General features: G+C 38.9%; 1 protein-coding gene across 1 annotated transcript in view; it reads right to left on the bottom strand.

Moving 5' to 3' along the window:
- Positions 1-6653: 6653 nt before the first annotated feature.
- Positions 6654-25784, bottom strand: part of TAFA1 (TAFA chemokine like family member 1) — a gene marked incomplete at both ends in the record, with an annotated part of 211365 nt that continues 192234 nt past the window's right edge. The window contains 2 exons of the mRNA XM_080625539.1: positions 6654-6677; positions 7449-7573. Coding sequence (XP_080481665.1) covers positions 6654-6677; positions 7449-7573 — 149 coding nt within the window. The remainder of the gene's footprint in view (positions 6678-7448; positions 7574-25784) is intronic.

The following is a 25784-nucleotide window of genomic DNA, read 5'->3' as shown; positions in this document are numbered from 1 at the left end:
ATCTACTCACAGATATACCATGTCAGATATGCTGCTATGGGGTAAGTACCTCTCAGTGATGATAACTTGGGCTTTGCAAAGGGCACAAAAGGCCATGGGTTAGTTTGCTGTGTGGGGTTACCAGTAGGCTTGGAATAAGGAAACCAAAGTTAAATTTCTGCTCAATTTTCCATACCTTCCAATATGATTTTGAGTGGCCATTTACCTTTGTGTGCCTCAGTTCCTGCTGTTAAATGGATGATAACATACATATCCTGGCTTTTAACCAACTTATTGCCTGGTGGCAGAGTCTATCTCCCAGTGCACCAAGGGCTTCCTAGGTCTAGAGGGTTTTTTTAAAGTGCTGTTGTAGTAAAATGAAGAATTGCTAAGGATTTATTCTGGAGGAGTTTCTCCTTACTTGTGGTAGGTGAGCCTGGAGCTGGTCTGAGATCTCATTTTGGGATCACATCTATGTGAGGATAGCCAGGCAGGCAGTGGTCCTCTCCTCATTGAGATGATGGGACCAAGGACACATGGCTATGAAAGACCTTATCTAAAACATAGACTAGGGTCCAGGTATCTTCTGTGGTTTAGCCAAGTGGCTGTGGCCAGAAAATACATGTTCTTCTTGCTGTGCCACAGGTGAGGCTGGTCTCAATGTGCTAGGACATATAACATGCTCCTATTTAGTCTTTCTGTGCACAGAAGAAAACCAAGTTTCTTCCCTGACCACTTTTCACTCTCATGTCTTTTTGAAGGGGAAATAATAGAGGTACTTGGAAATAGCATATCCTTTTCCAGTGTGAGCATCAGCCAAGGAGCAGCACGGAAAGCTGGCTTGGAGTATGGCGTGACACATCATGTATCTGCTTTAATATACAGTGTAATTACAGTGACAAATTTCTGCTTCTTGAAGCATAAGGGACTGAAGTGGTCGCCCTGAAGGAGAAAGAAAGTTAGCGTGAGAATTTTGACAAACTCTAGCTTGGGAAATGCAGCACTTCCTCTGCACTGGATTAAAAGTGATCAGCATGGCCAAAGGGGTCCTGTGAGAGGGAAGGTAAGCAGGCTGAAATGGAATTGGAAACATTAAAGAAATTAAACTGTACTGGATAGAACAAGTTTTACAGTTCCTTATTCCTTTTTGATTCAGAAGCATTAGGCATACTGAAAAGTAGATTGTGCAGACTTATGCGTGACAGCAGGGTACTTTTCCACACGAATAAACCCCCTGAAATTAATTGGACTGCTCACAAAAGTGACTGGGAATATGAACTTGGCTTGCACATGTCAGCCCTCAGATGTGATCTTTCTTCAGTGATGCAAGAGCTAGGCTGAATGGTGAACAGGAACAGTTTAGCTGGAAATGTGAATGCAAACCGCTTGCAGTGAGTAGATCAATGTCTCTGTGGATGCATCCTTGCTGAAGAGCATCTCCACTCAGCTGATTCACCTTAGCAAGAAACAGATTAAAATTAATCTGAAAGAAACTATTCCTGAAATTAAGACATGGCTCAGACACAGTTTGCTTACTGCAAACTGTTGTGCATTTGCTGTGCCATGGAATTGCCCATATGCATGCTTTAGCTGGTGGCAGATGCTCTCAATGAGAATTAGCCTGACCTGCAAGAGGGGAAGCTGTGGGATAAAAACACACAAACAGGCATGTGTGTACACATGCCTGAGAGTTCGAGGTGTCCACATTTGCTTAACCTGAAATGCTTGTTCACCAATTGCAAATGGGCTCGTAAAAAAACAAACCATGTGTAAAAGCCCTCTCCCATGTTGGTCTGGAAAGAAATAGCTTTGTTGTTGTTTCAAAGAATTAGTGAGCCAACAACACAAAGCTTTAGAGTTGGTTACTGGTTTTTTACTGTAGTCTCTATGAGCTATACAAAGTCTGAAGACATTGTACGTACAGTACACCTTTAATAAGAAGGGAGCTCACAGTCTACCAAACTCTGCCAAATAAACCTTTAATACATACTGTACTTCACTCAGTAGCTGTCCATCTCTTCTTCATGGAGTATCTAACAGCTCTAAAAATATTTTCTTGAAAGAGGATAGAATTATCATTGTTATATATCAATCAAGTATGGTTAATGAAGCAAAGCCAGCATGCTAGTATTGCACAAGGGGAAAAGCCTCCAGAACACAAAGTGGAACAACAAATGCCCTCAACATTCTGCCAAAGGGAACAGGAAGCTCTGGATGCCACATCGGTAGGATTCGTGTAGCTCTTAGGCATCCTTGTACCGCAGCAGGTTTGCTTTGCCTCTTCACTGCCACATTTCTCTCTGAAACACGTAGGGATCTTCCAGACCATTACAAAAAAGAAGAAAAAAATTTACAGCAGCTGCAGCAAAGTGTGGTACTATTCAATTTCTTGAAGAGTGAGGCTTTTATTTCAAAATATCATATATTAATATATATATATTTCTATATATATACTTTAACTGGTATAAAGTAAATTGTAGATCCAAACTTAGACTGTTGTTTGTACTTCGCAATCTTGGAAACTTTACCAAAGGAACCATTTTCTTCATTTTTATTTTCAGCTGTCAAAAATCAGGGGCATTATTTCCACCGAATACTTGCTTTCACACAGTAAAGCCACTGTTGTTGTCTGGTAAACAGTCAAAGTGCAAAAAAGAAATCCATTTGGCTTGTAAATGCTGAGATGGTTTTAAACTTTCAATACTTTGTCCTCATAAATCAGTAGGGCTTTCACTGTCTCCTTGCAGATGGCGCTCTGTTAGGTCCTTGGGTGGATCTGCAGTAAGAAAGCGCAAAAGCATCAGTATATAAAATATGTTATGAGAGGAAAGACAGACCCAGACTTCATGGTATTTTGTCCTGTTCATGATATAGCTGAGTTTAAATTGCAATATTTGGGGGAGAAGGGTCTTTTCTCTTGGGGCTGCAGGGATTTAAGGATGTGCAAGAGACAGACCCTGAGTGAGCTCCTGCCTGTGCCTTGAGAGATGCTGGATGTGCATTGATCACCTTGGCTGGTGGTGTATGACAGCTTTGGGTGTGGGGCCATGCTCATTCTAGCCTTCCACCCTCCCCTTCTCAGAGTGATGCTAGTAGCTTCTGCTAAGCAAAGACATGTAGATGGATCCACCTTTCATTTGGATCCACACCAACCCTCTTAGCCAAAGAAAAGTAGGATAGGGAATGACTAGCTATACAACAGACCGGAAAGTCTGACTGACTTCATCTACTCACCTTGGGTGAGATAACACAGCCTGCAACAGACCATAAAACCATCGCTGTTTACGACTAACACCACAATTGATCTGAGCAAGCACACTAATGGCTTGAAGAGGAAACACCACCGCCCAGACAGTTTTTAAGGATGCTGAAATAAGAACAACTGACCAGAAGCAAAAATAGCTCTCCCGAGGAGAGGCTTTTGTTTCTTTCCTGCACTGATACACAAGATGAATAGCACAAGGGGTCCAACTCTTTGCTAGATGACTAGATCAGCAATGAAACTCAAATTGACTTGAATACGAGCAGGCTCAGGCATTAAATCAGGGCTAGAAATTATTAGCTAAGCAGTGGGTGATATGTTGAAATGTAGTCTTGTAGCAAGAGATATTTGCTATCATCTTGTGCTCTACTGCGTAGAACTGACATATTTCTTAATTACAGAGACTGTTATCACAAAAATAGAGGGGTTTCTTCAGCATTCTAAATTAAAAAGACCTGGAAATCATTTGACCTATTAACATAGTTGGATAGCTTAAAAAACAGAAAATAAGACTCTGGGTTTATTTATCATTTCCTTTGTTACCCCAGTTTCCATGTTCTGCTCTCCTGGTTTGCAACTGATGAGTGACCCTGATGCATTTACTCTCTCAGGGATGAATATGTCCGTTTCTTGTTTGTACACTGCCTCAGGTGTTGGTGTGGTTGGTGTAGGAGTATGGAATGACAAGGGACCACAGGGTCATGGACACCACAGCTACTATTTGCTGCAGCCTGGGATGAACAATGGCTGCTAAGAAACGTGATGCTCAGGTCCCTCGGGGCACCCTAAAATGGTCTGCATTTCTATGATGGCAAAATGTGTGGTGAAACAAGTGTTACTCTGGGAACTGGAGGTGTGGGTGGGCTGTAATGGAGGGCACAGGCTGTGAAACTGGAGAGATGCTTTGATCTGACCTGCTCTGCCAGTCCCCAGGTGCTCAATGCTTTAATAGTATCAGCAGAAAAACAGCTTGTTGAAGTATTTAGAGGTGTTATTAGTACAGATTACATAAAAAGGGATTTTTTGCAGACACCAATCCAACATCAAGAGCTCGTGAGTAACTCCCTCGGTTAAATGGGAAGTAGCAAAACATGGGATGCATGAAGAGCCATGTTTTCACAGTTTTCAGCAGCTCTGGTTCTTACAGGCATTTAAGTACCCTTGTGGGCACTGTCTCCAAGCATGCAGACTGAGACCATGCTCGCATTTCCCCTGGTACCAGTTGCTGAAATGCAGTGATATTATCTCCAGCCAGGTCCTGGTGCAGCTCCAAGAGCCCCACACTTTGAAGGAAAGCATTGAAACTTATGTTCTTTAAGAAAAAAGGAAAAAAAGAAAAAAGAAGAAACATTGAAACAGCTCCAAAAATTGAATTACAAAATGATTTCTTTCCAGTGTTTGTCACCTGCTATGACCATCAATAGAAAACAATCAATTTACAGAGGCTCTGAGCTTTTTATCTTCGGCTTTAACAACTTCATTAGTGAGGTATGTTAAAAGACTAAACACACAAAGAAGTGTATAAAAAGGCGGATATGCTGGCAAAAAGCCTTTACTGGATCTGTTGTCCATGTTCTTCTGATACTAATCAGTATTCATCACATCTGAGAACCAGCCATGAAGTAACACACTACATTGTAAAATTACATATATTGTGAATATTCATACATTCTCATATATATATGCATACCAAAATGCTTATATGTGATTTACTGTGGGTCTTGGAGAATATACAAATAGGTATTTTAATCCTGAGAGTCATAAACATGAATGTTTTCCCTGTCAGGACAAGAGCAGCTGCCTAATGTCCATGTATTTTGTGTGAGGAAAAGCCTTCATTAAAACAGTTTACAGCCCATGGTGACTTGCTCTAGCTTTTTGGCTAATCACCAGAGATATATCTAGGATGCTGATTAATTTGTCTTGTTTCTTCTGCTTTCTTAACTTCCTTAAGTACATAAATTAGACACACATGGCCCAATCTTGCAATCTGGATTGGGGTCAATACAGATTATAGCGTAATCCGTTTCTCTGATGCCATCTGAAATGACAAAACAAAGAAAAAAAAAATGCCTGTTTCAGGATCTGATTGCTTCTATGATTTTATATTTATGTTGCCAGATTTGACGCAGCAGTTTGGATTCTAGCAAAGTTTCAGGGATTATGAAGTAGATTTTTTGCTTGGAAAACGCAAGAGACGGTTCCTAAGCACATCATGTCACGTTGCCTTTGTCAGTTGAGTTCTGTAATGATATTTTAAAGCAACAAAGCAAAATTCTACTGGAAGCAGCACCATAAGGTACTCCCCTCACAAGCTAATTAAAATAACTCCTGTGGGTAAATGAAGAAATATTTTTTTCAGTTATGAGCACTCTCTCTGTAAGTATTTAATTTAAATGAAATACAATGATGCATACTGAATAGATTGGACCATACATCTGCATATTAATGAAGCTGCTACATTTCTAGCAATTGCTTCTAGATGTAGGCTATCGCCTAAAACTAGTTTATATGATGAGGGTTGGGGGAATTGAGAGCAGGACAATTTCACAGGAAAAAAGCAAGTGCAATTCCTAAATTATATAATTTGCAGACAGACTGCAGCAGTACTGAATTATTGTAATTTACCAAAAGTAGAACACACTTCATGTTGCTTATTGCTTCTTTAATGTCACTTTCTTCCATTTTAATTCTCCAATTCAGTGAGAAAGATGTTGCCTCAGTGAAAAGGACATACAGTAAGATTGTGGGGGGTTTTGGTTTTGTTTTCTGATTGCACTGCAAGGCATGTACTTTAGGGCACAGTCTTGTAGTGATGCTTCACTGTGGACAGATCAGTTGTGAGCATAGAGTGGTTTGCAGCCACAAAGACACTGCAAGGAAGAAACTGAGTCAAGGAATCACAGTGCCCTCCATGCTTTCTCCTTTTCTCTGGGAGATGACAAAGAGGTAACATGCATCCTGTTTTCAGAGGCCACTTACTGTCCTACAAATAAAACCTCCTAAATTAGTATGTATCCTACTAATTAAATGTGGTGGTAAGATCGCCCATGCCAGAAGGCACTGCTCAAGAAACTAGGGCTGCAATACAAATCATTCATCCCAGGTTATATCATACAGTGGGAAAGAAAAGAATTCAGATGGCATGGGGATTAGTTGAGGTAAAATCTACTCTTATAACGAAAGGCCTAGAAGACATGAAAAATTGCTCAAGTTAGGACTGTAAAAAAAGGAAGAAGTCAGGAAATCATGACACTGAGCTTCACATTCATGTGAATCAGTAGCTGGTTATGAATATGTAGAACTTTTTAAAGAGGGAAAAATTTCTTGACTTTTCTTTTTTTTTTTTTAATTTAGCAGTTATTTTCCACATCACTGAAAAACAAAATTTATTAATTCTTAAAACATATTTTTAGTTGACCACTGTGTAATTCTCCTAGAAAAAAAATTAATTGTGGCATGAAAATAATGTAATGTGTGGAATACAGTAGGTATAGATAGCAGTTGTACAAAATGGTTGTGAAATAATTGCACAATGCAAGAAAAAAATCTGGAATCCATTTTTCAAACATACTTTTTTTCCCAGAAGTAATCTCATAGTGGGAGAAGTGTAGCCAGCTCATTCACGCTGTTTTTGCAGCTGTATCTCTGCATTTTCCTACCAATGTACGGTGAAAGTTGGCATCACCGCTTGGCCTGTTTTACCTGAATCTTCAGTATCTCAAAGGTATGTTCTAACAGGTGCATGGGGCTAGAGCTGCTTTGAAGACCTGTAGACAGTGAGTTGAGTGCTCAGCACTTTTTTTCGTTTGATGCTACAAAGCACCTGTACAGCTGCTGTTGCAGATGTGGCCTAGAACAGCCAAGGAATGGATGTAGGATCCAGCAGATCCCTTTGATCTAATATTCTTCCATTTAGCCATCAGAAAGGTACTCAGAAATGTGATCTAGATGTGACAATATCGGTAAGAAAGTGACCTGGCGATTCAGCAGCTCCAACCTGCTGGTTATCAAGCCTGGACCCAGCTGACCAGCCTGAATCCACCTGAACTTCCACTAAATAATAAGTGTTGGATGACTGGGGAGGTATGCAGTGACCTTTAAGACTTTTTCAGCAGACATGATGATGAAAAGATATGGACGAGCAATCATTAGTGACTCTCTTTCCTATTGAGACGTCCTGGGTATAGACAGAAAGGTGACTTACTCTGGTGGTCTTGATTTTATTGCCAGTCGCACACATCCATCCAGAATTATCAGGCAACGTCTTACATTCCTCTCCTTCTAGGCAGGGCTCCATCTCACACCACCATTTCCCAATCACTATGGAAGCTAGAAGAGAAAATACAATGTTCACAACTCTGTTATAATGAAAAATCTAATTAAATAATATCTCAAGGGTCCAACACTGCATTTTAGAAGCAGAGCGTCCCTTCTAAACCCTTCAATTGAAATTTAGTTGCAAGGTTTCCGCATTTAATTACTTGTTTTGCCTCTTTTATTCTCTAAGACAGTGCATTGCTTCCCATAGCTTCCGTATACATGAGATCCCATCTACTCTCATGCTGTGACTGCAAGGAATGCTGTGATGGCAGCAATATTCCTTCAGACCAAAGGACCATCCATCTTAACAGCCCATCTTCATGAGTGTCCAATCTGGCCTTTTTGGACACATACAAGAACAAGGCAAGTTGAAAGAGATTTTCCTTAGAATATTCTCCAGGTCTTCAGGACTTGTGGGTCAGGGTACTCCGGAATAAACAGTGTCTGCTTTGTTTTCAATACCTATAGCTGTCTTTTTGCTGGATTTTTGGAACCCATGTAGACTTTTAGCTTTCAGTGTCCCATGGCAGGGAGTGCCGCAAACAAGCAACAGGAGGTAAGGTAATGATGAAGAGCAGCAGCTCAGTTTGTTGAAACACGATTATGAATTTTATAGAATCCATATTATCTCTAGCAGTAACTTTTAATTTCCAAATATTTAACATTGTAAATGATGACAGTGTTTGGATCTTGTTGTTTGAATTTAGTTCTCACATATGTTTACAACCTTGAGTGTACTTTAATGAAGTTTCTTGCTTGGGAATTGGTATCTGTCTATATCTTTAACTGGATCTTAATGACATTTTTTGTCTGGGGATTTTGATCAACTTTAGCTAACCTTGCAAACTGTAACTAGTTGGTGCATAAGTGGCTCTGTCTGCGGTTTGTTTTCTCTGGCAAGAATTAATTTCATGTTTGCACTCATGAAGCCTAACTATCAAAGCTTCTTGCACAATCACTCAAATAGAGATGCTTTACCCATTCATATCATCCCAGAGTTGCTTTAAGGTCATAAAATATCTTTGAAATAGTAGACTACCTTGTATCACACCAGTCAGCTCTGGAAAATGCCCTGTTGTGCATGCACTGATTTCAGGACATATCGGAGTTTATAATTACATTCTTGATTTATTTTTTACCTGGTTCTTTATGCTCACAAAATCCCAAGTAGACACCTAAAAACATATCTGCAGCTGCTATTAATGACCTTCCTGTTATTTCACAGCTACACAAAGCTATCAGTCCCTTTAATCTCTGACATATGACCAACCCACACTGAAAAATAAATGCATCAAACCCACAGATGCTCCTAGACTAAAAAATGCGTCATCGCTATTCCATTTCAACATGCAAGAGGAGGCTCTGCATGGACCAGAATGCAGGAGACTATAGAAGAGACAGACCCAGCAAGGGACAAAAGAGTGTCTATAACACTTGAACTGCATTCTTGTTCTCAGGCTAGGAGAGGTGGGCAATAGGTGACCATGGCTGCAAAGTTATGTATCATCAGCATTATCTACACAGTTATACCCATCATACTATTTCAACAGACCTGTTGTTGTCCCACCTAAGCAGCTGATGTTGTTGCTCTGATCTTAATTTATTGGGAAATGATCCTCTTTTGGCTTGGCTCTGAGAAGAAAACTATCTTTCACAGGACTGTTCCAATTCAGCGTTTTGTTTTCCAGTGAGGACTATGAAAAAATGAATCACTGACAACACAGTCAACCCTCAAACATTTTGGATTCTTCTGACAGCCTCATGTAACTTCTTAATGCTCTCCTGACTTTCTGATCCATCTTCATTTGCTGCAAACTAACAACAAGCACACATACAGATGCAAGGTATGTGATACTATAAATGTGTATTTCCAAATGGGAGACTTAAGTATACACGCTTACACCCAAGCTAAGACAAATGCCATATTCTTTAGGTAAGAATGTAATAGAAATATTTTAGATTGCTTAAATGATCACAAAGGCATGCCATGTAACCAGAAAGGAAGTTGTTTTTTAAGTAAAGCTGGTAGTAAACTCTGGGAAATGCTTAATATAGAGTGGGAAGTCTTGTAAAGGTCAATTATACATTCATTAATTTTCACTTTCATTTCCTCTAAAGCGCAATTAGGACTTCCTTTGGAAAGGTGAGATATTTGTTCATCAGATAAGCTGAACAAACCTGCCAATTGTTGAGGTGCATGGGTGATCTGAGTGGCATATGGTCAAGATATTTGCTGGGCCATGCTGGAGTGCATCCAAGTATAGCAAATAAAAATATATATAGTGCAAAATAAACCAGAATGAGAAGCAATATTTCTGGCCAGCAAATTAACTCTAATGGGATGCTACTGCAATTCAGGAATCCAAATGAGTATATTTCAAAACAGGCCTTTACTTGGTATATGATTATACAAGCAGACTTGCTGAATAATTGTCTCAGCAGGGATATGGTTTTCACCCAATGAGTTTACTTTAAACACCAGGAGAAACACCTTGTGTTTGAAAGATTCTTTAGTCTTGAAGAAGAGGTGAGTAGGTTGGAGCAAGTGAGCTAAGATTTGAATAGACTATACTAGACTAGTTCAGTTGGAGGAGCCCTATACCAATCATCTAGCTCTCTGTGTTGTATTTGCTATTTCTTCTCACAATTTATACCTATTTTTTATCATGTAATATAACATTTCTCCATATGTACAACACACAACAAAAAACTCTTTACACCTGTGCTTGCAAGGCAGTTTAATGTTGCTATTCACATGTCCTTTTCAGAAGGGTATCATTAATGCTGCTAACAATGGAGAAAGAGATATCTCTCTTTGATATGCATGAAAAGGCATGAGGGCTGAATCTGTGCTCTAGTAATAGATTGTGCAGTGGGCAAACTGAAAAGCTGTATCTGCTAAATACTGGCCTTCACAGCAATCATCAGAGCAGAGCATCTTCAGAATGCATGAGAAGAATCCTGTGATATGGAATCAAAAGCAACAACGTAATTTTTTACTAGTAGCAGTGCTGTATCATTAAATAACCATGGAGAAGGATCCTATGGTGCTTGGTACTAAAACCCACACAACTGAATGCCCCTGCCTAGGGAGTTTACAATGTAAAACAGCAGTGTGAGATGAATACAGACTGAGAGGAGGCATGGGGAAGCAATGCTGTTTGTAGCAATTAAAATGATATAACTACTTATTGATGCTGTTAAATATAGCCCACGTATTTGGATATTGACCTCAAAAAATAATCAAATGCTAAGTCATTGCTGAACCTTAATATCAACTGATTCATGTGACAATGTGCAGGTTTTAGTATATATATATATTATTTTTATATCACAGTGCAGTTACAATCACAAGATGGTATACCCAAGGTCCACCAATGAGTACTCTTATCTGTCCCTACCCAGTATAGCTGGGCTGGAGAAAGGGCTCCTTTTATAAAGGGGGAAATTAAGGCTATTTGCAGCTTAAAGGCTCCTATTTGTCTCTAATATGTAAACTGGCAAAATCCTTTGTAAGTCTGAAGCACTACGAAGCTCATTGCCATGTAGTCCTCAGCACCACACTGTGGCAGGGGCGTCCAGAGCTCAATGGAAATTATTTCCTTTGAGTCTTGTGTTTATATATTCTCTCTTCTATTAAGAGGCTTTTAATCTTTCGGACCAGTTGTCCTTCTTGGGTACTGCTGATCCTTTGAGGTCTACTTGATTTCAAAGCTTTACACCTCCAGCTCTGGTTCAAAGAAGCAAAAAAAAAAGCTTTAGAATGAATCAGTTTGCTGTGTTTGAGATTAGGTACACCTGTATGGGGAGGGGCGGGGGCAGGGAAAGCTTGCCTAGGGAATACAGCGCAGCTTTTCTACGTGTAGGTCATGTTGCTCTGAGATGCAGTGAAGTGGTCGTGTGAGACAGAGAATAGTTAGAGTTAAGACGCTTCCCCTCAGGTGATTTGCATTCAAGATCTTCCAGATCCTGATAAACCTGAGCTTCTCCGTGACCCGAAGTGCTAATTCTGGATGAGAATTACAGACTTCTGTTAGCCACCAGGCTTCACAGACTGTGAGTGCTCACATCATGCTGAATTAGACACCTGTAGCATTCTGGAGTGATTTTGTGTTCTTACTGTCTGGGAAATACAGGGAGCATGGAGTTTATTCATGCAACGCTGCTTTGACTGAGACAGATATCCTTAGACACGGGGGAAGAAAAGGATATGATAGAAAAGAGCCTTGAATACTCCTGCTTCGTTTTGTGGTGTTTTTTTACTCCCCAGTTCCTGCTAGTGTGAATAAGGGATTGCTTATATCTGAGTTCTTTTCAAGAAAATGTTTCATTTATAAGAATATAAAACTCTAAGCATATAACTAATGGATCTGAGGAGAAAAGCAAAGTTCCTCAGAAAATTTTTGTTGTTTTTTTTTCCAGTCCAATTCACGTTGTTGTTTTCTTTTTTAAACTTTGTTTGCAAACTTATAGAAAATTTTTGATCAAAATATCTAGCTTTTCATGTATTTAGTCTGCATGGATTAACAGACAAAAAAGCATTTGGTTGAAATGGCATTTGCTAATCATGTTTACCAGAGAAATAAAATATAGGTAAGAGATCTGAGGATCAGACTGCATGTAAGGAAAGAGTAAGAGAATAGCTTATATTTACTAGTGTTTATACAACTGTGTTTCATTTTAAAATGCATTGTTGCCAAACATAATGCCCAAAGTCTTCGGTGCTTTCAGGGAACTTCCAGCTTAGACTGAATTCACTGGGCTTCAGCCTGGAAAGTTCATAAGAACCTTTCTAGGTTGTGTAAGGATAGTGACTGAGTTTTGGCTCGTTCTTGTCCATCACCTGGAGCACAAAGGTTTGATGCATGAAGAGAGCTTGCTGGAGGCACTTTCCCCTTCAATTTCAGTAACTATTCTATTATGGAACAGTAAAAGTGCACTGAATGCTTTCAAATATCTATACCTAAACTGAGGTCAAATCAACATGGAAGCATTAACCTCACCCTCTTGAATCAAGCAATATTTGGAAAACCACAATCCATTTGATTAAAATTTCCTTACTTGTTGAAACTCCCAGCTTGTTATGTTTCACATTTCTCAGTCTTCACGTTTTTGCATTAAACTGAAGCTCCTCAGCAGTACAAAGTGGTGACTAACTGCCTTCTTACGGGTGATTAAAAGGACACAGGCAGAGGGTGGTCTGGGAGATAATGTGTGCACACAGCCCTGAGACTCGCAGGCACTTGCTTGTGTCATGTTTGCTACTCCAGTGTGTACAAAAGAAAGCAAAGACTTCTTTGCAAGTAGAATTCTCTTTTAACTTTTCTGTATTTGTATTTAGGAAATGGCTTTAACAGTATGACAAGCTACATATAAACTTTGCATAAACACAAAGACTATATTTAACAGTGTAACAATGCAACAATACTCACAGAGTAATATATAACTTTAATTCATGTTTATGGAAGACTCTGAAATCTGAAAATAGAGCAAAGTATCATCGTGCATTTTTCAATAGTTTAGAGGGAACATGCTATGTATTAAAATGTTCCAAGATTGCTTCTGTATTCGCCATTATAAAGCCACACCAGCTGTCCCTTTTTGCCTGTGATAAAGTGTACACATTTTGTTTTCATAGAAATAGAATACAAAGGAATAGAGCTATTAGATTGTGCTTCCTCCTGATCACAGGTATCATGTTACTCCAAGGAATAAGAAGCAGAGTTCTTTTTCAAAACCAGTATGACACTCATGGCAGGATGGGAAACTTGTTTACTGTAAGTATAAAGCGTTCCATTTTAATCTAGTCTCCACCACAGAAGATTGATATAAATAAAATTTAAATAGAGAACACATTTCACAGATGCCAGCAGTGAAAAAGATTTTGTCAGCTTAATGAAAAGATATCAATTTTCTCTACATTATTCAATAAATTGTGAGTAATTTTCTAAATGGATTAGATTAAAGGAAAGTTCAAACTCTCCGTGAAAGACTCTTGCACTGATGGAGACTTTTGGCAATGGCAATAGCACAGAGGTAGGTAAAATCTTTCAGGTCACTTTGTTGGGGTTTTTTATGTTGGTTTTTTTTTTTTTTTTTTTTTTTTCCTATAAAAAAGGTATAAACTGGAATAGCAGAATCTGTGACCCTGTGCTCACCTATTCTTTATAAAACAAAATCTCAGAGAATCGAATGGGACATCTGATTTCTCTTACTTTATTGGGATGTCATGGGGTGCGGAATGAATTACAGGTGTGAGAACACACTTTCTAGGAGGATAAGAAAAACGCAGTGAAAGAAAGTGCTATATGAAGGATATTTCATAAACAGACATAGATACTCTTTACTCTGGGAGTTGTAAAGCAGAAGTCTGGTAAGTTAAGGAATACAAACCTGAAACAAAAGATTTCAGGTTGAATGATGCTGCCTAGGAGAAATACGGGATGTTTCCTACAGAGAGTCCATCAAACTATCTGCTTTAATTCAATCTTAATCAATTTTAGAAGCATCAATCTAATGCTCACAAAGTGTAATACTTTGCTGACTTTGATAACAAACCTCTCATAACTTGAGGAAAACTGACATTTCTCCAGTTTAAAATGCAAGCACAGTGCAATCCGTCTGACAAATTGTCTCATATCTCCTAATTTTTTCAGATACAGTCTTGCTGAGTTAATTTAATACTTTTTAATTGTAGTAAACATTAAAAAGAGATCATTATACTTTTTTTTTTTCTGTTGGTACTCTCTGTTCTTTGCAGTATTCTCCAGGTATTTAACCAATGTTTTATTAATTCACTGGCAGAAAATTCAGAATGAATTGAAGGATTTTCTATATTTTTCCATCCAGAATCCTTGGTTTTTTTTCATTGCAACATATTCAGCAGCTAGAGTAGGTTATTTTTAAGAGTGTAACATCTATTAACAACCCTATGGGCTGCACTCAAATATACCAATAAGATATGAAAGGGCAGATTAGATGCAAAGAATCCATGAGCAATTTCCACTTGAGATCTGCATAAACCAGCAAAAAGAGTGCTAATTCAACAGCATGAGAAGACTCATTAGTGAAAAACCACTTCCATTGCCACTCTCTAACAGTTAGCATACTGTTAGCTAAATTGGAAAAAATGGCATAAGCATGTTGTATACTTCCCCCATAACAATATGATTAATAAGAGATGGTGTTGGCTAATCACCTGAAAATCAGAAACTCCTGAGGCTTGTTTTAAACCCAGCTCTTTTTCTGACTTTCTCTATTACTACCGGTAAATCATCTCCTTGCTATACCACTTTTCCATTTGTAATTTTATTTACTTAAGAGGATGAGTTGTATTTGCCTTGTTTCCTTGTGTGTTTGCCTCTCACCTGTTGAGCTCCAACATTGTACTGCAGCAGTTTGTGACTGACCTTTTTTTCTGCATATGTGTAACTAGTAGAGTGGTGCTTGGGCTGAGCCTGGGTTTCAATAAGAAATAATAACACTATAGTTATATGACATCTGTATTCTGCCAGAAGTTTTTTAAGCATATGCCTGATTTTCACCTGAATAGAGATGGTCTGTTAAAAAGGGGATTTCATATGAAATGTTGTTCAGGCTGGGAGGATTGAAAGCTGAAGCTTTGTCATTTTTCCATGTCCTTCTCTTTGCACCTTTGGAAACAAATGTTGCTTAGACATATGGCTGAGAGGCAGCCATAACTGAAGTAGGACCACAATTTCTCATGGGTGGCACCTTCATAGCGAGTGAACGTGCATCTTCACTTCCATGAGTACATTAAAAATGACAGTACTCAAGTCCTCTGAGTACTTATAAAGTGTGCACAGCTGTTCAGAGGTAAAAAACCCTCATTTTTGTTAGCTAGGTACACAGATAAAAACAGCCAGATTCTAAGAACTGTAGAATTGCATAATTATTTTGGAGTTGGGTAGATCTTGGAGATCTCAGCAGCACTAAGTACAGGCCAGTGAAAAGCAATCCACATTGTTCTTGAGACATACAGTTCAATTTGTGAGATCTTTTAAAAGTCTCAGGTTTTAAGGTAATAAAAAAAATGAAGCCAATGGATTGTAGCCCTCCTTCCCAGAGATGTCAGCAAATCCCAGGTCAGTTGAATTGCGTTTGGTAGCTGGCTCTCAGCCCCTGCTCTCCTTTGCTAATACTGTACTGAAAAGGCGTTGTTGGCTTTTCTAATTATTTCACATTCCACTGAGCTCAGACATGACCAGTGCTTAACATTTTTCCTCTGACAGCTATGGATCATAGTTGATATTATAACTGAACCTTCATTGTATTATCTGTGCGGAAACTTGATTTCTACAATGAAAAGTAGTGCAAGCCTCAATAGTACAGGTTTTTGCAGATATCTGTAGCAGAGAGGAAGGACATGAAATGATAAAATAAATCATGTCTGATAAACTTGTCTTCCCAAAAGCACATAGTGTATTCTGTGACCTTCTAGAGTGCTAGGACATAGCTTTACATTTTTTTCTTGGCAATTCTTGAATTCATGTACAGCAACACACATCTAAAGCAAACGTCAAGATACCCACCTTTATATGTAGTTTTATGTGTATGTAATTATTGTTGTTTAACATAACCTCACTGCAAAGACAGTGGGTCATTGGAGAGCGACCTGCTGACACTGAGTGCTAATGAGACTAATGAAAACATGAAATGCTTACATTCAGGGAGCTGAAAGGAATACAGGTGACAGAGGGTCCCCTCCTAGCCTGTATGGGGAAAATTGATCTTTTGTAGGTTAGGGAGACTCATTGCTGCATATTTATTACTGAAGTTTGGAACTGAATCCATCCCTTGTTGCAGAACAAAACTGAAAGTAGGCTGATAAAATATTTGTGCAGTGTAGCAGTGTTATTTACACCCTATTTGAACTGCTTCTAGATAGTCTAGTGAAAGCTTAATCTTATTGTTATATATTTAATGAAATGCCAAAGAACTGCGGCATAATTATACATTTTTGCAAAGACAATAGGAAGTGGCTTATAAATATTCACACACGTTTCAGACCAGAGTTAAGGACTGGTGTGCCATCAAAGAAGCAAAATGTCTCCATGCAATATTAATTTTTCATTAATAATATATCATTAATTAAGTAAATGGATGAGTTGAAATACAGAGAGAAAAGCCAGGCCTTAAGATAAAGATACAGGAGGTAGAGAAGTGTGCGGGTGGCCTTGCAACGCCATTCCTCTGGTGGCTGCAGGGACCTGAAGTCATATATATATGTCTATGTGTGTATATATATACACACACATATATATGTAAATTGTTGTATGTAAATGTATATACATGTACATATAAATACATATATATACACATATACATGTACATGTATATATGTATATACATATACATTTTACATGTATATGTAAAATATATGTGTGTGTGTGTATAAATATATATAAATTATGACCTGCTGTGGTCTTGATGCTGTTGTGAACATGTTTGCTCACACAACCAAGGATTTCTGGGAAATTACTGTGTTGAACCAAAGATATAACTATTATGCCATAGTCCCTCATGTTGGTGGAAGAAACACCCAAGAGGAGCAATTATTGCCCGCTTTTGCATTATAAACCCATGATCTGTGTTTAGATTCTGATCCAGCAGTTACTGAAGAAACAGGAAAAATAATCCTCATTAGTTTTTGCAGGCTTCAGACCAAATCTGATGCCTCTAAAAGTTGCATTTGCTCAAACGTGAATCCCCTGAGCTGCAGGGGACTGGGTTTAGTGAGGTGGAAAGGAAAAGCTGCAAGATGGGCTCTGAAGGGTGAAAGTCTATGACAAGACTTTGAATGAATGAAGTGCCAGAATCATAGCTTAGCAGCAAAGCACTCTATGAAAGAACACTGAAAATGAATAAATTATAGAACTCTACTGCATTTATAAGGCATAACAAATCATGCATAATATATTGGATAGCCATCAATTATGAAATTAAATTCTATTGTACAGCTTGGGTATAAATAGTGTAGTATTTGTCTCTTGTTGTTTCCAGTCTACAAGGAAGATTCCAGTAAATAAATATATAAAGCAAATTCTTCCACTGAATCTACAGAAATTAATAACACATAATGCAATTATGTGTTATCAGTCAATGAAATACACATTTCACTTTGTACATGGTTTTTTTCAGGAGAAAATGATTGTTGTTTGGTTGGTTTTAAACGCAAGCTATTATATTGTCACTGTTTTCCTCTGTGAAAAATATTAACATCCACCATCACTTGTCTTTGGCCTGTTTAGCAGCGGTAAAGCTAACTTGTCCACAGCTGGTGATTAAAGGACTTGTAATACATTCTTGGTATGTTCTCTTTCCCCTGAAACGTTCTGCTGTGTCCTCCAACCTAAAGAAATCTGCACAAATCTATTACCAATCTATTACACACATGCAGAAGAACAACAGCCTTCATTAGTTGTTTGTTGGCATGTGTCTCGTTGATTTTCAGAGCAATGTGTCTCGAAGCCCTGATGAGCGTAATTCATGGATGATCCAGGATACTCTGGGAAAGGATGGGAATAGCCTTTTGCCATTGTCTGTACCCACCAACAATTTTCAGACCATATCAACTACAGAAATTTGTTTAGGGCAGACTAGTTTGCAGCTGGTGGACTGTTATTTAAACCCCCTCCAACCAACAAGCTTGCACTGCAAACTAAAGGAGGTTTTATTGTCATAGAATCATAGAATAGTTAGGGTTGGAAAAGACCTTGAGATCATCTAGTTCCAACCCCTCTGCCATGGGCAGGGACACCCCACACTAAACCATGTCACCCAAGGCCTCATCCAACCTGGCCTTGAACACCACCAAGGGTGGAGCATCCACCACCTCCGTGGGCAACCCATTCCAGTGCCTCACCACCCTCACAGTAAAGAATTTCTTCCTTATATCCAATCTAAACTTCCCCTGTTTAAGTTTTAACCCATTACCGCTTGTCCTGTCACTACAGTCCCTGATGAATAGTCCCTCCCCAGCATCCCTGTAGGCCCCCTTCAGATACTGGAAGGCTGCTATGAAGTCTCCACGCAGCCTTCTCTTCTCCAGGCTGAACAGCCCTAACTTTCTCAGCCTGTCTCCATACGGGAGGTGCTCCACTCCCCTGATCATCCTCGTGGCCCTCCTCTGGACTTGTTCCAACAGTTCCATGTCCTTTTTATGTTGAGGACACCAGAACTGCACACAATACTCCAAGTGAGGTCTCACGAGAGCAGAGTAGAGGGGCAGGATCACCTTCAACCTGCTGGTCACGCTCCTCTTGATGCAGCCCAGGATACGGTTGCTTTCTGGGCTGCGAGCACACACTGCCGCCAGCTCATGTTCATTTTCTCATCAACCAACACTCCCAAGTCCTTCTCTGCAGGGCTGCTCTGAATCTCTTCTCTGCCCAACCTGTAGCTGTGCCTGGGATTGCTCCAACCCAGGTGTAGGACCTTGCACTTGGCATGGTTAAACTTCATAAGGCTGGCATCAGCCCACCTCACAAGCGTGTCAAGGTCCCTCCGGATGGCATCCCTTCCCTCTGGCGTATCAACCGAACCACACAGCTTGGCGTCATCGGCGAACTTGTTGAAGGTGCACTCAATCCCGCTGTCCATGTCACTGACAAAGATGTTGAACAAGACCGGTCCCAACACCGATCCCTGAGGGATGTTTGTCCTAATGTTGGTGCTATGAAGTCGCACATGGTGTGCCACTTTATGAACAGTTGTACCAATTGGCAGAGTTTGCAAACGTTTTTAGGAGGTAGTTTAGTTAACTTGCATTTATCTGCACTGTGAAAAGACAGTGTGCTCCAAATTCTCTTCTATGAATAGAGTATTTCTGTTGCATAAATAATACACCTATAGAGCACTTAAATCTCCACAGACTAGCTCTCAGAATTTATCTCACAAGGGCACAGTTTAAAATCTGTGTGGAAGAAGCAGTTTTCAAAGGTTAAATGAGCCAACTGCCACTCCACGAGGTAATTACTGATTTATTAAAAGTGTTGTATTCATTCAAATCTCTTTGTTCTGTGCTGTAAGACAAGTCTAATTTTGTTTTAAAGATTAAAGGAACATTTGTTTTTGTAAACAAATCCCTTGCTATTACAAATTACATCATGCATAATCTTGACATGATAGATTTGGAGATATTTCAGTGTAACAATGCCAGTGCAATCGAACAAGAACTGTGAGACTGAACAAAAATTGATGAATCGAGCACACAATACTTTGTATCTCATATCATAGCTTAATTACTGCTTCAATATGCATGGAATAAGAGAAGTAACTCAATTATAAAAGCTTATCAGCAAGACTTAAAAACGTGAAATTCATGAGTGGATATTAAACTGACCTTAACTGACAAGCTTTTCTTTGAAATTATGTTTTCCTTCAGTGCTCAGAATGCTTATTTACTCTGAAACATTTTACAGAGCTGAGAAGTCTGTTAATGGGTACTTGAAATTTCATGGCCATATTGGTATTGGCACAGCTCATGTCTTTTTGCCTCCATTCAATTTAACCCTGAGTTGTATTATTTTAAGAGATGAAAATTCACTGCCATTTACAGCGGTTTCTTCCCCCCTTTTTACCTTGGAGGAGTCCCTGGATTGCGCTTCTAGGTAAGTCTTTGCTACGAATAATTTATACAATGACCTTACTCTGTTGTCCTTAGAGTGAATAATCCTGAATTTATGCAAGGATCATTATTTGCTATGTAATGCAGAGGACGTGCTCTTGAGAAATAACCAGATGGGAAGAGCTGCGAGTCTTAGATTCCAGATACTCCAGGAATCTCGTGCACACTCTGCTCAGATGATTCTTAGCTATGAAGCCGTAAGCTCTATTCTCATCACAACAAATAGGAGTTTAACATTTTATTTTTCACAAACATCTGTCTTTGTTCTACTTGATCTCATTAATGCTCATACAAAATGAATGTAAATGGAGCCTAAGCATGCTCAGCACACGTTCTTCTACAAATCTGAGCATGAATTAGCTTAAAATGCTTTGCAGAGTATGTTCAGCTCTGTCAGTTGCAAAGTGTATGCAAGCAGAAACCCTCTGAAGATGAATAGCTAAACAAAGGTACTGAGAATTGCTAAAGTTACTAGCAAACTGAAGCAGAAGTTGTTTTAGAAGAATTCTGTAATATTCTTATATTAATATATATTAATATAATTATGTTAATTATATATATTATATAATATAATATATAATAATATAATAATAAAAATAATAATAATAAATATATAATATATGTTATATATATGTTAATTATAATTATGTTTTTAAAGCATTTTAAAACAACAAAAGACTGAAAGGGCAACTAAGATGATTAAGGGAGTGGAGCATCTCCCTTATGAGGAAAGGCTGAGGGAGCTGGGTCTCTATAGCTTGGAGAAGAGGAGGCTGAGGTGTGACCTTATTAGTGTATATAAATATATAAAGGGGGAGTGTCAGGAGGATGGAGCCAGGCTCTTCTCGGTGACAACCAATGGTAAGACGAGGGGTATTGGTCTCAAACTGGAAAACAAGAGGTTCCACTTAAACTTGAGAAGAAACTTCTTCTCAGTGAGGGTGACAGAACACTGAACAGGCTGCCCAGGGGGGTTGTGCAGTCTCCTTCTCTGGAGACATTCAAAACCTGCCTGGACACATTCCTGTGTAACCTGATCTAGGTGTTCCTGCTCCGGCAGGGGGATTGGACTAGATGATCTTTTGAGGTCCCTTCCAATCTCTAACATACTGTGATACTGTGAAATAGCTGGGTTTTCTTTCTAAATAGTCACCTCCACAAATACTTGATAGTTAAAAGTAAATCATACAGGGAAGAAAACTAGCTAGTGAATTGCCTAATTCTGGACTTTAAGTTGCAGTCCTCAGGCTAGTAAGATTTCTGTTTTTCTGCTTTAGCAAGGATCACCAATGGAAGAGATGATGGATGAAGAGAAGCAGTTGGGAAAACTGTAAAGGCTGGATTTGTGGAGCTAATCTGAACTGTCATTACTCTTATAGGTGAGTCCATCTTTACTAGTGCTTCTTTTTTATCAGCCATCACAAGTTCACAGTTTGAGGCTTTGCATTTGATCTATTTTGCGTGACCATGAACTGACTTTAACAAGTTCTGAAGAAATTCATGTATCCACAGCAAGAGGCTCCTTGAACACAGGACAGTTAAGAAAGAAGTACATAGTGAAGGGGATCATCACTGGACATCTCTTTCTATTTAATCAGTTTAATTATCCATTACCTAAATTCTGCAGACACACTTCAGTCCTGATTGGTACCTGTCATTTATAGTGTTCAATGTCTTTGACAGGCAGACATGACCATGTGCATTGGGACTCAAAAGATGGAAATGTCTGCAAAGTGAATCTTTACCTTAGCAACCAGCACTGCAAAACTAAGAACTCCAAAGCAGAAACTTCCTCCCATAGGGAAAAGAATTTCCAGGAATGTTTATCCAGATAAGTTTTTGCTATCCTGCTTCTGATATTTTTTATTTAATTTTGGGTTTTGCCTATCTTCACATATAAGAAATTCCCTTGCATTATTGAGCTTGATCTGCCATAGAGCTGTAGGATTGATGTTCTTGCCAGTACCACTTACAGTATCTGACTTCTCACTTAATCAATCGATCTGGGTGAGTGATTCCTTCTTTCACTTGCTCCAGGAGTCTTCTCAGTACCTCTCTCCCCTTCTGCTTATTAATTCAGTTTCCACGACTGTAATCTCAAAGCCAAACTGATGGCTCCTCTCATAAGACACTAATCATGGGTAACTGAATGCCCACGTACTTGGTTGCGTGTCACATTAAGTACTAACCCTCTAAGACAGAAATGTAGTTATTTCACTTTAAACTTTAGGTGCTGATTTTTATTATATCTGCTTCCCAGGTATAATGCTCTGTCCCTTGTGATAACAGGCTTTGTTACAGAAGGTAGTCTTCAGAGTTTTGTAATTTAACTTGAGGTAGAAAATGATAACTTATTATGAGTGCCTTTTGCATAGGCTTCCTCAAATATTTATAAACTCATTTAAATAATTAATACAGGAGTTTTAATAAACTGTTTATATCCACAAAAAGAATGTAATTTGCAGGAAGGACTGTTCAGGTGCTAGGAAACACGGATAGACCACATGAATTAAAAATAATGGCTTGGATCTAAAGTTTACATGACCTTTTTACAAGTTGTCTAAGGTTGCTTTCCTAGGGCGAAAAAGTGCTTCTGTTGAGCTGGTTAAGCTATGCACTGTATAGGCTATTTTAGGAAGGAAAAAAAACACAACCTTCTATAAAGTTAGAAGTGGCCGGAGATGTCAAGGGCTCAAAAGAAGATCCAGGAAACGATAGGGTGGCTGTGTGCTATTCCAGGAAAGTTAAAACAGGTTTTCATACATTTGGACAAGTTTGCATTTATCATTTAGAGCAGGTTATTATTTAATCAAGCATAAGCTACCTAAAACAGCCTGTGACTATCCTAATATGGCTAATAACAATAAAATCCTATTAAGAAAGCAATTACTTCACAGGATCCAGCCAGCTAGGGCTTTCCCAGGATGCCTGGGCAGCAATGATTTCCTTCCTCTGCCTCTGAAGCCAAGCTGAACACATACCTCTCATAGGACACTTGAAGGATGTCAGATTCAGGCTACTGCAGGTCGAAGGGCAGTTGTTCTCTATTTCAGTTTCCTCCCATATATTCCTCTCTATCAGACTGAGGGGTATTTAGCTTGTGCTGAGGTGATGAGCCACCTAACTGAGCTGAGCATGCACCAAGGCATAGTAGGGCTGTACAGGCTGCAGGGCAAAATCTGCCTGCTAGTGCTGGGCAGGCTCGCTCTCATCCTCAGAAACCAGCCTGGACCTCACACTTCACTTTTGCCCTTCATCCATATAGCACTGAAAATGTATTGCTTCTGACTTCCTCTAGTTAATAAGTAATTTCTATGGCTCAAGGCTTGCCTCTCAATATGTGTGTGGCAAAGGTTGCCTTTCACCCCACTATCATTTATCCTCTTCAATGTTAACTAAATCTCCTATGAACCACCTAAGCACAAAAAGATGCAGGCAGCTTTTTCTGAAACAGAAGCTATTGCAGGTCTGTGAGCTCCTGCATGAGTACTGGATCTCCCTTATTCTGAATGCTGTCCCTTTGAGACATCAACTACTTTCACTGCTTTAGGCAGTGTGAACTCAAAGTCATATCATAAAGCCAAACTTTTCCCAAAGAAATAACAGGTGGAAAGGAGACAGATATTTCCCCCTCTTTTTTTTTCCTTACCTCATCTATATAAACACAGCACATTAGAAAGGTGATCAGAGATATTTCAAATACCAAACAAAACCATGCTTTTCATGTAACTTCTTCTGCCATCTTAAAACTCAGGGGTATTATATTCTGCAAACAGCTCCTCTTTGCATAAACCACTAGCAGTCTCCCGCTCCAACCCTGCGGAGAGCTTTAGCAACTAAACCAAGGTGGATAACAGGGAAGGAGAAGAAAGTATGCAAATTTAACTGAGCACACTATAATTACTAATTCATAGCAGAACAGATCACAGTATTTCACGCTTATCCCGTGTAATTCAGTCACAGCAGTATTCATTTTACTATTTATTTTAATAGAATAATTACCTTTATAAAGAAGAAAGAAACTACCTTTAGAGAGTCAGATTCTCAGGTGGGGAAGATATGGTGATTTATGCTAGTCTGATAAATTTTGTAATCTTTCTTTTTATTTCCTTTGAAAAGGAATTGAGTAATTGACTAGTGGCCAGACTGGCAGAGATAATCTATGCTAAATGAGGCAAAATAAAAAGAAATGGTGAAGCAAAGAAATGCAAACACTTGATAGTAAAATTTACACATCTGCATTTGAGTAGTTTATGCATGACTTGCAGATACACACACACACACACACGAGACTAAACAGTCAGTTCTCAGTCCATTCCAATGCTGTCTGGCAGCACAAATTGCTGAATCCATAATGTTATGTGTCCAGATTCAACTCTGCAAAATGGCAAGGAGCTTGGGATTCCAGTAACATCCTTCTTGAGTATTAGCAGAGAGGTTTTAGAAGATGAGCTGTACAAATGACCTACAAAATAAGGAACCGACAGCTATATCATTATCCCAAGAGCACAGAGAGATATGCAAACCACTTAAAAATTTTGCTTTTGGCCACCGGAAACTTCTGATGGAAATACTTCATAATCTGCAGCTGTTAGAGTTCATATATTTTTGAGAATAACCTTAGATCATATACCCCTGCTACTTGCTGCCCTCACAGACATCCTGCCTTTTTTCCAGTTTTCCCTGGCATTTTCCTTTCCTTGTCCTTTTCCTTCATTTTTGTGTCCAGGCTTGCAGGAGTAGATCTGCCTTTTGCTGGTGAGGCAGAGGTAGACCTGACCACCAGTTGCTGCTGAGCAGCTTCTGCTTCTTTTCTTAACCACCTTCAGCTGATGTAATTTAGATACTTAAAGGCGTTACATTATATTGAAATGAATTGCTTTGAGAATTATGACTGAGATTAATTGAATTTATGCCCCATCCAGGAGTATTTGCCCTCTTGTTGTGATTAAGATAATACGTTGCTTGAAACAGAAGTTGAAATGCCTCAAAAAAAAAAAAAAAAAAAGAAAAAGAATTTCAAGATAATTGTTTCCTTTCTCTCTGCCAAGGTTTCATATTCAACTATTTTGTTTCAGGGTTCTGTTTAAATTGAAACTAGTACAGCATTATATGCAAAGAGAAACCAATCTCAGAGGGGGAAAAAAGAAGAACCAAATATAGATTAAAAAGCTGCCTCTCCAAAGATTTTGAAATATGAGAAGCCTGGCTCTGCATGTAAGATTAATGACAGCTAAGCGTGTGCTGAATAGTTCAGCTCAAATCTGGGGGAAGTTTTACCCTAAGTATCTGTTGTTTCAAATGTTGAAACCCTAATATCATCCAGCCATACAGGTGCACATGGCTTCCTTATTCTCCCAGACTGCACAATGAAGTGAAACAACAAAGAGAAACAATGTGTATGCTTATAATCAACCCACGTCACTTCATGACAAAAAGGTAATTTCCCTCTCTGGATTTCTTTTTTCATTATTTTTATACGCTGTAATACATCAGCTTTGTTCGCTTCTTATTAAGAAATGTAGATATGGCACTGGTGACAGAGTCTTGTCTCACACTGCAGCTCATGAA

The sequence above is a fragment of the Psittacula echo genome (genome assembly GCF_963264785.1).
Source record: "Psittacula echo genome assembly, chromosome: 9".
In the NCBI taxonomy this organism is placed as follows: domain Eukaryota; kingdom Metazoa; phylum Chordata; class Aves; order Psittaciformes; family Psittacidae; genus Psittacula; species Psittacula echo.
This window is presented reverse-complemented; position numbering and strand designations above follow the sequence as displayed.